At 35.9% G+C, this 12,922-nt stretch overlaps 1 protein-coding gene across 2 annotated transcripts; it reads right to left on the bottom strand.

The window, feature by feature from the left end:
- Nucleotides 1-317: 317 nt before the first annotated feature.
- Nucleotides 318-6,770, bottom strand: LOC129257578 (uncharacterized). Of its 2 annotated transcripts, XM_054895940.2 has the most exons (6): nt 6,499-6,770; nt 5,318-5,444; nt 4,588-4,722; nt 3,868-4,104; nt 3,394-3,502; nt 318-2,697 (listed from the first exon to the last, which is right to left on the bottom strand). In XM_054895940.2, the coding sequence occupies exons 1-6, from the start codon at nt 6,633-6,635 to the stop codon at nt 2,432-2,434; spliced, it is 1,011 nt and encodes a 336-aa protein (XP_054751915.2). In that variant the 5' UTR covers nt 6,636-6,770; the 3' UTR covers nt 318-2,431. The 2 variants fall into 2 exon arrangements, with proteins under 2 accessions (XP_054751915.2, XP_054751916.1); XM_054895941.2 differs by lacking the exon at nt 4,588-4,722 and having other exon boundaries at nt 6,499-6,732.
- Nucleotides 6,771-12,922: the final 6,152 nt, after the last annotated feature.

Below are 12,922 nucleotides of genomic sequence, written 5' to 3'. Positions count from 1 at the left end.
AAGATATATCAGGAGTTGATACACGTATACACATATATATCAAGCTTTTATAAAGAAGCTTTAAGTTAAATATTTACAACTTCCCAGCTGAATATTTTGCTTGAGAAAAGGGTTTCAAATCAGCCCTATTCAGGAAGGTTTTTATTACAGATTTATACATAGAAAAGTCATAGAAGACAAATATCACTTGATTTTCAGCTGACCACTTACAATTTTAAAATGACACTGACAGTATTCCCTGCTAAAGTGGATAAAGGCTGATAGTTCTGACCATGTTTTTTTTTTTTGTGTTTGATTTGTTTGTTTTGCTTTTGTTTAGCTAAGATCGCTATGTCAGGAAAATCTGTTACAAACAATCTGAATGCAGATAGCATACAGAAGCTGCACTATATTATTGACAGATAGAACATGGTAAAAATCAATAGTCCAAAGCTTTTACAAGGTTTCAGTGATTTAAGCATCCATGTAATACTTTTCTGAAAGGACAAGTCCACCCCAACATTGATTTGATTAAAAAGTGAAAAATCCAACAAGCATAACACTGAAAAATGTCATCAAAATCGGGTGTAAAATGAGAAAGTTATGACATTTTGCTTAATTTCATAAAACAGTCATGTGCACATCCTTATGCGTATGCAAATGATGGTGACTGATGACATCTCTCATTTATTCACTCACTGTTTCTTTTGTATTTCATTATATGACATGAAATATCTTAATTTTCTCCACGTTGTAAAACAAAGTTTTATTCCTCCCTGAACATGTGGATTTACCATTGTTTAAACATTTTATGGTTCTCATTCGCATATCACTGAGTTGTGCATGTACCGGTAACTGTTTGAAAAAAAAATAAGCGAAGCTGTTGATTGATTTATGATTTTCAATTTCACTTTTTACTTCGGTCAAGGTGGTCAAGTTACAATTTATAATATGTCAAAATAGGGTAACAGAAGTTCTACTACAAAATATAAGAGTGTACAGTATCAATGTATTGATCAATAAATCATCATTTGAGATAAATGGATCTATTTCTATCCATGAAAATGTTGTTAAGGTAACCACTTTACAAGACTTACTGGTATTTACCTTCCTGTACATGTACTTTTAAAGTGGTTTACTGATCAACCTTTTTGGTTAAAGGTTCATTCATTTGTCTCAAATTATGCTTTATTGATCCACACATGTAAAATGACTCTCTTATATTTTGTAATAAAATAACTACTGATATTCATCCTATTTTGATGATTTTCAATTGTAACTTTAAAAACAGCTTTATATGATGGCTGCACTTCCTCTGGAGCATAGGGTTACATAAACCTGAAAATTTCACAATATCTCCCTTTTCACAAAAGTGATAACATCTACTTTATCTCCAGAAATGTTCTTGTTGTGATTTGGTAAACTTAGGGCAAAACTTGGTGGTGTAATTCAAGGGAAAACATAAATATATATTTTTTTGTGAATAATTTTTTGCAAGAATTATACCACCATCTTGTCACTCAATTATTCCATTTATCTAAATTTTCACCCTAAAATAAAATCTTAAATATCCTAGTAAGGAAGCATGCTCTAGCATAACATTTCGTTACAATATCGGGGGGGGGGGGGGGGTTTAGTCCAAATTGACATGAATTTCAACCTTTGAGAAATACAATTCTGGCATTATCAGCTGTTTTGTTTGTTACCAAATTTGTTATGATAGGATAATTATTGATGATATGGTAGATCTTTGCTTAAATTCCCTAGGTTTATATAAACCTTTGACTCCTGACATAAGAATATCCAACAAGAATACCTGTTTAAAAAAAAATGATTTTTTAATTCACTTACTGCATTGATGTTCATTTTCATCAACATGGAAATTGAATTTATTTGTAATAAAACCAAATAAAGATTTCTAACTCATGGTGTGTCTACTACTCTCTCTCTCTTTATTAAACATGTTTTGTTCTTTTGCAAAGATCTTGCAGTTCGGTCAGTGTGTAACATTCAAAAGTATTTTTATGCGAAATACCTTCTTGCCTTTTGAGTAACATGTTTCAGATTCAGTTACACTTCATTTACCATCACATGTTCCTTTAAAAACTTAAAATATACCTTCAGCTTCTTCTTTATCCTTAAATTAGTTTCCACCAGGTCTAAATAATCAGTTTGGAAGTCTTTTAATAATTCAGACCAAATATATACCTAAGATTTATGACATATGATATTTCATAAATCATTATCTATTACTATACCAACTTACAATAGCACTCTTGTCAATCATACTCATATGGAATTATTAATTTGCTTTTATAGTGATTGACCTACAGAAACTTCTCATATTCCCATTATAATTATTATTTTGGATTGATCCCTATCCCTATTTTTTAACCTTGAATATGTTAGTAATTGTATCTCTTATTAGTAATACATTGTTTGTTTTTTAAATCTACTTTGGGGAATTGGTGAGAGACTTTGGATTTGGTGTCTTGTGGGATAGACCTAGTCTAAGTGTTTGGGACCTGGTCCTAGGGCTGGTAGCTCTGGTGGGGATGCGTGACATATCCAGTGCCTTAGGACTTGTACTAGAGACCCATTTCTGCTCCTGGGTGAGTGGGGCTCCAGTTAGGACAGGTGAGGGCTCTCTTACAGGGGTCAACCAGCGGAAGTCGGCTTTGACCTTGGACTCCAGCTCACTCAGCTGAGATTGGGTGCCTGATTCAGAGGAATTTTTTAAGAAGAAATCACATTTGTTGATGGATTATAAGGAGAATGATTTCTGATTTTGTGGGTTGCATATTCACCGAGCCTCTGAATTTAGACTAAATTGCATTTGTCTATTACATGTTCATATGTTTAAACACGCGACCAGAACATTTTGTTATTGTACGGAAACGGAAGAAAGAAATTGCTGGTAGTTTCTGATATTGGCTTGTCATATAAGCACTTGACTGAACTGACAAGAAGGATTATCAAGTTATTTCAAAACAAGAATGCATGGAATATCAAAAGCCATAGTTTTGGTGATTGGAATTGTTGATAAAGATTGTCTGTTCCCTCTCAGTTCTCTTGTCATGAAAATTGGTAACCTTATACAAAAATCTGCAACTTCCTCATTCTATGGGAGGCTTGCAAGGTCTTCAATGTGGAGTTTGTATTCTAGAAATATTGTTGCTTTTAACTCAATTGAGGTGCTTAAGATTTATTTACATGTATTGCTCTAATACAGCTCATCTAATATAATGTTAATTCCTCCTGTCCATCTCACAATCGAGATTTCAGCAGATGAATTCAAATAGATATGACATTGAAAAAATCTAAAGCATTGGCACCATCATCTTCATCATCATAAACATTGACATTATTGCCATCTTCGTGATTATAAACAATTTATTGCAGTTAGTTCCTCACCTTTAGCCACAATAAAGATGAAGTTTCTGACCCCATCAAGAGTGATCTTTTCCAGCCTCAATCTTCCACTGACTGACTGCTTCAATGAATTCATTCCATCTTGGAGAATCTGTACATTAAGAATTTATACATGATAAAGATGATGCATACATGTATCATGTCTGCTTTCTTCATTTTCTTATCATCTATGTATGTCTGCTTTATAAAGGTCATCTGTTGAAATATCCATATATGTTGCAGACAAATATATATTTTGGACTGAAAAAAAAGAATTTTAAGTGATACCATGGACCTATTACAGTCCATGGTGATACACATATAATTTCGAGTACCTATGATCTGTTTCAAAATGAATTATATTTATTTCAATGTGTGACCTGTCCAACCATACATTAAAACAAAACTTTTAGTTCTGGAAGATTGACTCCAATCATATAAACATCCCATCATACTCACTCTGAGGTCAACACTTACCATGAAAGAATGGCGCTTAATTGCTGGAAGCTTGTAAACTGAGATTTTCGTGGCAGATTTCACTACATTATCTTCCTTTTCATCAAGTTTAGGGTCACCGATATTTGACCCTTCGCCTTTGCCCTCCTTGGAAACTACTTCTACTGGCATTGTTACATCGTCGTTTGATGGGCTTCTCAATGGGTCATCATCGTCTTCATTCTCCTGTTCCATCCCCTTTAATTTGATATACGATTCCTGCCAAGAAATTATATACAATGATTTTATTGTCTGATTTGATGGAGTGTTGTAGTTTTTTCATCACCTTGTCAATCAATCGTATGGATTATTAATTTGACATTCATGACCAGGCGTGAGAAATGTTGACATTTTTGCAAGTGTATTGCTGATGATCACAATGTAAAATATAAAATATTTGAAAACAGAAGGTAGATATTTACACATTATTTTAGAAGCATTTTCTAATATTGATTTTTTTTTTAAACGAACAGATAATGTTTTATTTCTTCTTTTTTTTTGGGGGGGGGGCTGGGGGTGGCTACATAACTTTTATAATGAATTTTAATATAAAACATATAAATGCAAATAATAAGAAAGCAATAATTATCAGAATACTCTCATATTGAAAAATGGCATCACCTTCAGGATCTTGCCCCCCCCCCCAAACATACCCTAACAGCGCCCCTTCACAGTTTTTAAATACTAATCTTAGGGGTCTACCTGATTGAAAACTTTGATTTCTTTAACTTCTTCTATTTCTGTCACTTTGTCGAGTTCTTCTCTTTCTGTCACTATGTTCAGTTCATCTACTTCTGGTTCTTGGATGAGTTCTTTCTCTTCTGTTTTGGGGTCAGTCTTGATTCGAATAAAGACATGATTTTGACAATTTTTAGAACTAAAGAAAATCACACGTTCATTAATGCAGTACAAAATCCCAAAATGTTATATTTCACTGGTAATGATATCATAACGATATACCCAATAGAGCGATTTCAACTTATGTAACTGATCCACATTTGAGATCATTATCCATCTCCAGATGGTAGAAGGTCCACTTATTAAGTATTAACCTGATTTGGCCGGGTTTCAAATACGACCTCCCCACATCCTATTGGCAATGATCAGTTTCATGACATGTTTTTTGTTGTCAAACATTATTTTTTCTCAAGGCAATGATAGTAGCAGCTGAAAATGACTCATGTCGACTTCCATTGGGAAAAGGTTGGCTAGTAAGGGTTGCTAATCTTAACATTACCATGTGCCATATCAAATTTATTAGCAGGATTTTCATTTTGGATAGCACCGCAAATGAAACCATGCAGATTTAATGGGAAAATTTAAGAAACCTAAGGATTTATTCTACTTTTATCAATATCTTGGATATGATTTGGGCAAAGGAGATAATATTTTAAGTGTATATTGTTCTTTGTTTATCTAAGCTGATTCCTACCTGTGTTTCTGCATCAATTCCATTCTTTCCGGATCCTCCGAAGATGGCAGAGAGCAAACGGCCCATTGAGATGGCTACCCCTGCCACCCATACACCAAACAGGACCCCATTGTGATAGACGTTCGTACTGGAAAACATATCAAAATACCGAACAGCGTGATGTTTATTTATGATGAGAATTATAATGCTGATGATTTTAAAGAGTAATGATCATTTACTGAAAGTTTTTTTTGATGTTGTTAATTGTTGCTGTTTTATTACAGACAGAACATACTTATTTTGAATAAGTGGTCCTCTAAATATCAGAACGCATTGAGTCAAAATCCAAATTATAATTATGCGCTGTGTGACAACCACTCGCCTATTCAATACTCAAGATTAATTAGATGTCACACTCTATTCAAATACGCCATCACTGATGAGACGTCACGGTAAAACGAAAGCACTTGAATTAAGCGTCCAATTATAACCTACTACTGAAACGTGAAAAGAGTCCTTGAGAGATGCCCGAAATCAAAACCCTTGTGAGTAACGTGATGTAGTCCAGTACCTCACCCATCCCTTTTGTTTGTTTTTGTTTCTTTTTATTAAGAAAATGTCGGGCATAGGCAGACCTCAATAGCCCCCCCCCCCCCCCTCATTCTCCTCTTCTCTCTTGCTCTTATTTTACTTGGATTTTCTCGGATGTAGAGACATAACGCTGGAAGCTTATTTGCCCCTCGTCACATTGGGTTGTCTCCGGTATGATGAATATTTTAATAGATAGAATTTCCAGTGCCTTCTCTTTTCCTTTTTTTATTATAAATACAGATTTTTTGTATTTTGTACATTCATTTTCTTCTTCTTAGTCCCACCCTCCTCTTCTTTTTATTCTACGTCGTCTTTTCCTTTTTCTTCAATTTTCTTTTATTTCTTTTGTTCTTTTCACTTCATTTTCTTCGTCATCCTTTCCCCGTTTCTTTTTGGCCTTTCTCTCCTTCTTATCATTTTCCCTTTCCTCCGCCTCCTCCTTTTTTGTCCTTTCTCCGACTTACTCTAGGCCTACATCTTTCTCTTATTTTCCCCTCTTTATATTTATCTACCACAAAATTGTGAAGAAAAAAGCAAAGTCCAATAAATTAGGCCAAGGTCGATGTAAATCTGAAAAATAAAAACTGAGATGGTGTAATTTGCAATCTTACCTCATTTCTTCGTCTTCAGTAGCTGTGATGACGTCAATATCTACTGTCCCCTTATCCCAAGTAATGCCAAATAGTTTCAATACTGGGTGAACGATTATTAAAGAACAAAGTCCAATTGCCACTTTATGGAAAAGCATGTTTCTGATATGAAATTCGTCAACGTTTTTAAAGCCTACATAGCCACGCAAGTTGCTTTGATCTTTGAAAATTTGTCACTCGATTGTTTTTTGTCAATGCTTTCGTTCCTCAATCTCGAATAACGTTTGTGTTTCGGAAGCTTCGCGTTGCCAAAACCAGTCTGTTTGTAAACAATGACAAGTAGGTCAAAGGGTGCGACTTGATGACGTAGCTGTGTCTTACGCGAAAATCCTTTGATGATGTCATTGCTACGCGACAATCTATTGATGACGCAGAACGCGCATAGGATTTGAACTGACCTAGTTTTACTCGACCCATTATTAGTCTGCAAGCACAGACTCAAATTTGACACTTAAAACAATTCCTTTTTTAGGGTGGAGATTAGACTCCAAACACAAAGCAATCGCGGTACATATGTGTCATAAGTGAATCTAGTGTCACTACTTCAGACTCTGCATTACCGGTATGTACTACAGTATGCGAAAACCAAGTGTATGTGCCTGCATATAGGAACCTAATCAATCAGTAGCGCTGTTTCAAAAATACTAGTATACTAGATAGACAGTATGATCCTTATTATATTGGATGCCGGGGGGGGGGGGGGGGCTGAAGGTGATTGAGTCCACACCACCCCTAATCTCCCGACCTTTTTTTAATTAATTAATTTATTTTTATTTTTTTACAATAAACGTGTGCAATACTGTGAAAATGACCATCGTTATATTATATATTGCCTACTACAGGCGCGGATCAGGGGGGCAAGGCCCAATATAATTGAATGGGGTGCCAAAACGATCCTGCACTCACTAGCGTACCTACGGGGGGCAGAGGGGACAGTCTGCCCCCCCCCCCCCCCTGACGAGCCACAACCCATGCAAAGGACGTATCCCTGCCCCCCCCCCTGACGAGCTTGAAAGACCTTTTTTGCCCCCCTGACGAGCTTGAAGACCTTTATTGCCCCCCCTGACGTGCTTGAAACTTTTTTTTTTTTTGCTTGTCAATTTTTTTTCTGGTACGAAATCCTTCATTTGTGATTGAAGACCTTTTTTTTTTTTTTTTTTTTTTGCTTGTCTATTTTTTTTCTGGTACGAAATCCTTCATTTGTGATTGAAGACCTTTTTTTTTTTTTTTTGCTTGTCAAATTTTTTGGCGGACGGTTTTGCCCCCCCTGTGGAAAATCCTAGGTACGCCACTGCCTGCACTCCTCTCCCTTTGGGGGGAAAATAGCATATTTGGGAATCAAAGACCGAAACAGCCCCGTCGCCTCGCCGTTGGCTCATACGGATTCATCCCCGGCCAGTATATAGTTAAAGCTAGACAGCTGAGAGCATAAAGGAAAGTAGAAGGGAAGGGAAAGAGAAATGAAAAGGGAATAGTCATGGTGAAAGAGAGGAAAACAAAATAATTGGATGAAAGAAGGAGCAGGAAAGGGAGAAATATCAGATGTGATCTTCTTTTGCAAATTGTGAATCTAGGAACCTAAAAGCATTTGCCTCCTTATGAACCTAATAAGTAAGGAAGGACTAATAGGTGGATCCAGGGGCGAATTATTATTTTTGAGTGATAACAATAAAAACGAATAAACAGCTGATTTTTGTAATAAATCAATTCGCATTTTAATTTCAAAGCGCATTTTAAAATGAAACTAATCTAAGTGTTAATAATTCATTGTTTGAATCATTTATTACACAGTTTGTATATTATATACTGTTTTTCATTTAAACATGCACGTTACGTCTTTCCGTCACATTATTTCACAAATGTTTTTAAACAAATATTTTGAAGCAAAATTAAAACAAATATGTTTTATATACGAATGATCATTGCATCATTAAAGCTTTTCTGAATAACATTTAAACGCTTTGTACCTGCAATAGATCTATATTTGGTATAGCCTTGATTAAACGACCTCATGAATTTGCATATTAATTTATCATTACAAAAAGAAAGCTTTCTTCGATATTACAACCAGGGAGGGGGTCGTTACCTAAAGCCCCTTTCACAATTGACGTACGACCTGTTTACGACCACCTGCAACAGTTTTTTCTTGTTGTTGCACGATCGATCCCTTGGTGTCTTGCGAGCACTCGCAGTCGTTGTAGACGATCGCACAAACTCGAGGTGGTCGGAGGTGATCGTGACTGGTCGCATCTGAACTTTGAACATGTTCAAAATCCAAACGCGATCAAATACGATTGATTCACTCGCAACAGGTCGTACCATCGGTCGGGCGATCATCGTGTGAGTGTTGTTCAACGTTGTACGACTTGGTGCGAGAGGTGGCACAACTAAGTATAGTCGCATTTAGTCGACTGGAGGTCGTACAACACTTGCACATGTGCTGGAGACCTACAGAGACCAGTCTTGCGACTGGGTGCGATAATATGAGACTGTTGCAAGACCGATCGAAATTACGGCTTACTACATTCCACTACCGTTGCATTCGCATGTATGCGACCGTTCAGCCCCTTTCACAATTGACGTCCGACCAGTTTACGACTGCCTGCAACAGTTTTTTCTTGTTGTTGCACGATCGATCTCTTGGTGTCTTGCGAGCACTCGCAGTCGTTGTAGACGGTCGCACGAACTCGAGGTGGTCGTGACTGGTCACATCTGAACTTTGAACATGTTCAAAATCCGAACGCGATCAAATACGATCGATTCACTCGCATCAGACCGTACCCGGGGTCGTACCATCGGTCGGGCGATCATCGTGCGAGTGTCGTTCAACGTTGTACGACTTGGTGCGAGAGGTGGTACAACTAAATAGTCGCATTTACTTGACTGGAGGTCGTGCAACACTTGCACATGTGCAAGCGACCTACATGTACAAAGACCTGTCTTGCGACTGGTTGCGATAATAATATGGGCCATAAGACTGTTGCAAGACCGATCGCAACGGCTTACAACATTGCACTACCGTTTCATTCGCATGTATGCGACCGTTCCACTCGCAATCCCTCGTGCAACACTCGCATGTGATCGCACGAGCACAATAAGAGTATATGCGACTTACTCGTGCATCGGGGTTTACTGGTTGTTTTTGTTGTACGACAGCTGTTGCAACTGTGAAAGCCTCTGTGCGATCTTATGAGATGACTAGCGATTGATGCCTGTTGCAGCCTGTCGCACGACCAAAAGGTCGCAAATGGTCGTACGTCAATTGTGAAAGGGGCTTAAAGCTTAGTGATTGATCGTGCGGCTGATTTTTACGATTGATAATACCCAATATGTGATCAATCGTAGAAATCAGCCCCACGATCAATAATTGCTATATAGGCTTTTTTATTCGGGGTCAAGTGTGTTTCATACAGCTGTTCGTAAGTTAAGGGCGACTTTAAGAACGACTATATAGTGAACCTTTCTTACGTGCTAAATAATCACCAAATTAACATTTAATGTTGAATATCAATTACCACAAGGATCACCAGTCGTTCTTAGAGTCACTCTTAACTTACGAACATGACAGTATGTAATGGCCCCCAGATTGTATATTTTTTATATCTGACTTGACCGTCTTAACCTATGCCCCTCCCCACAAAAAAATCGCATTAAAAAGAATGTGTTATTACATTACTTTAACAATAATATTTTAGGACATTTCTCTCTTTTGATGTTATTGTAAATCTCGACATGCAGTTCGTTTTGGGTCTTTTTGTATTCACTTCTATTTTTGGTGTATAATTTGGAATGTTGGGACCCAACGATGCTATGGAATGAATTAATCATCATTCAAAAGTTGGCGACCTTCTTGTCATGATATTCTACTCTTAAAACCGTTAGTTAAAACAGATAAATGCACATTCTTATACTTTGTCTCATGAAATGTAATTATGTAAAATGATGGAGGGAAACAAACAATTGCATTGGTTTTGATCAGCATTGCAAAAGAATGTTAGTACCAAAATTTGATTTCAAAATCAATCAAGAAAGCCAAAATTGGTTTAAAAGTAAAACAAAAAGTAAGCTGGGTATTCATATTACACAGTATTATGTATTTCACTGAGTTGTGATTCTTGATAATGGGTATGCGATTTTATCGTCACAGAACATAATCATGATATGACATTTCCTTTGAATATAATTAACTTTTGAATGTGCTCTTCAAGGATAAAGAATATTTAAAAGCAGATAATTTAGGATTGTCTCCCTTAATTCGAAGTTGGATAAAATTATGTAACTAAATTTCATTTAAATTCAATCTAATATTCAAATAACAAAACAACACACTAAAATATGTAATAAGTTGGTTCATAATTATAAAACTATAGCAAATATATGCCAAATCATGTAAGGTCGAAACAATACAGACAATAGCATAGTATTCTAACCACTATTTAAAAAAGAACAAGGGTGGTACATTAGCTATACTTGTATCTGGCTGGTATTTTCTATAAGAAAATAATACAATGTTTGTGACATTATTTATATATTATTCAGCCATTATATAAAAAAAAAACTAAAAGCATCAAACTATTTACTGGACGTGAGTTTGACTTGAGATTGCACAACCGCTTCCTAACACACTTAACATTTCAGCTTTATTTGGCTTTTTACAAAATATTGCAGCTGTATAATCATTAAACTTCGAACCCATTCTCAATTCCACTCAAGCGTGGAAAATATAATATTTGCAAAAATTCAAAGAAATAGGCACATTTCGTTTCTTTCAGCATAATAGTACAAAATAACTTATCATAATAGACACAAACACATAAAGTCAAATTGATAAGATATTAACACAAAAACATTAAGCGTATTTACAAGCTGGAAATGATATAGTACAGATTACCTTTACAAATATCACAATTCAATATTCGTGCTTTCGTTGTCTTTAAGGTGCATACGGTTAATATTGACTCTTATCATTGATATAAAGGAACTACTGGTATAATTATTTATTGTTTCATCACACCATTTGTTATAATAATACATCTCTGGATTCTGGAATATATTTGGACCTACATTATTCTATTTGACTAATAACATCACTCGAAATTGAAAAAAAAAGTCTAGACATATTTCGACTTTAAATGATCAGATAATCATTCACATTACTTTGTCAATATTCGGCATTCCGTTCTGTAATTTTGTGTCTTCTTCCTTAAATTCATTCTTAGGACAAGTTACCATGATTTGTTTCATTCAAAAAGAAAAAAAAATCTTTTTGAAATCCTGACCCAAGATGACCTTTCGAAATCTGACAATTATTTATCTTCATATTTTCAATTATCCTCTCAAATATGATATAAAATTATGTCGAGTTCTAGTCGAGATAATGAGACCTTAGAAGGATGTGTGATAAAGGTGAATCTTGGGGACTGCATACGTGAAAGTTTTACGACTTTGTTAACATTTCTTCTCATTGTATTTATGATGGATGTTGAAAAACAATCCATCTCTGGAAAACTCTCAATAATCATTCCCAGAATATAGGAAAGGCTTTAGAATTGTTATTTCACACCGGGAAGAACCTATACTATTCTAAAAACTGCAATGATTATGCATACATCAATCATACCAAGAGGCATATACATAATCATGTAAATTAATCCATTATAAAGAAACCGCAATGAAACCTTTGAGAATTCATGTCTGCATTAATGCGGTTATAATGGATGCAACATTACTTTAGATGTACCCAAATGCCTCAAACACCGAACAGTGCTTACATTTTTTATTAGATGAACCCCAATTTCTAAAATGCTTTCCTCCGATCTGAGTTCACCGAGTTTTTTTTATTATCATGTACCCTCTTTTGCTTTTCCCACACCCTCTCGTCATAACATAGACTTTCCAGTTGCTCCTAGCCTGTAGTGTTGGATTTCCTCTATTCATTTCCTGCTGGCCCCCAATTTACTGAGTCTTAGCAATTTGGGGTCCTCTCTGCTTACCCTTTCTCTAAGAAATTTGGTCTGATTCTAAAAAGGAGAAAGCGACCGCCGGGGAAGACGGGAAGGTATGCGAGGGAAAGAGGACTGAAAAGGTCATAAGCAAAGATTGAATAACCTTTTCTCAGAGACAGGTTTGCATGATAACGGTCCGGGGCAGGTATAAGTAATGGCAATAAATGTTGGCGTCTTTCGCAATCATCACCCTAATTTATACATATACATTTTCTAAGTCTGAAGTACATTCATTCAATACCAAAATCTCCCCCCCCCCTTCCAAACAAAAGGAAACCAAACTCGTCGATATCCAACAAACTACAGAGCAATCAGTTATATGAATCACATTCAAAATCTCCAAGAAAAAAAAAACCCTCCTACACCCACTCTTCATCAAT

Source organism: Lytechinus pictus, chromosome 3 (genome assembly GCF_037042905.1).
Source record: "Lytechinus pictus isolate F3 Inbred chromosome 3, Lp3.0, whole genome shotgun sequence".
NCBI classification, from domain to species: Eukaryota; Metazoa; Echinodermata; class Echinoidea; order Temnopleuroida; family Toxopneustidae; genus Lytechinus; species Lytechinus pictus.
Note: the sequence above shows the minus strand (reverse complement) of the source record. Positions and strands in the feature narration are given on the sequence as shown.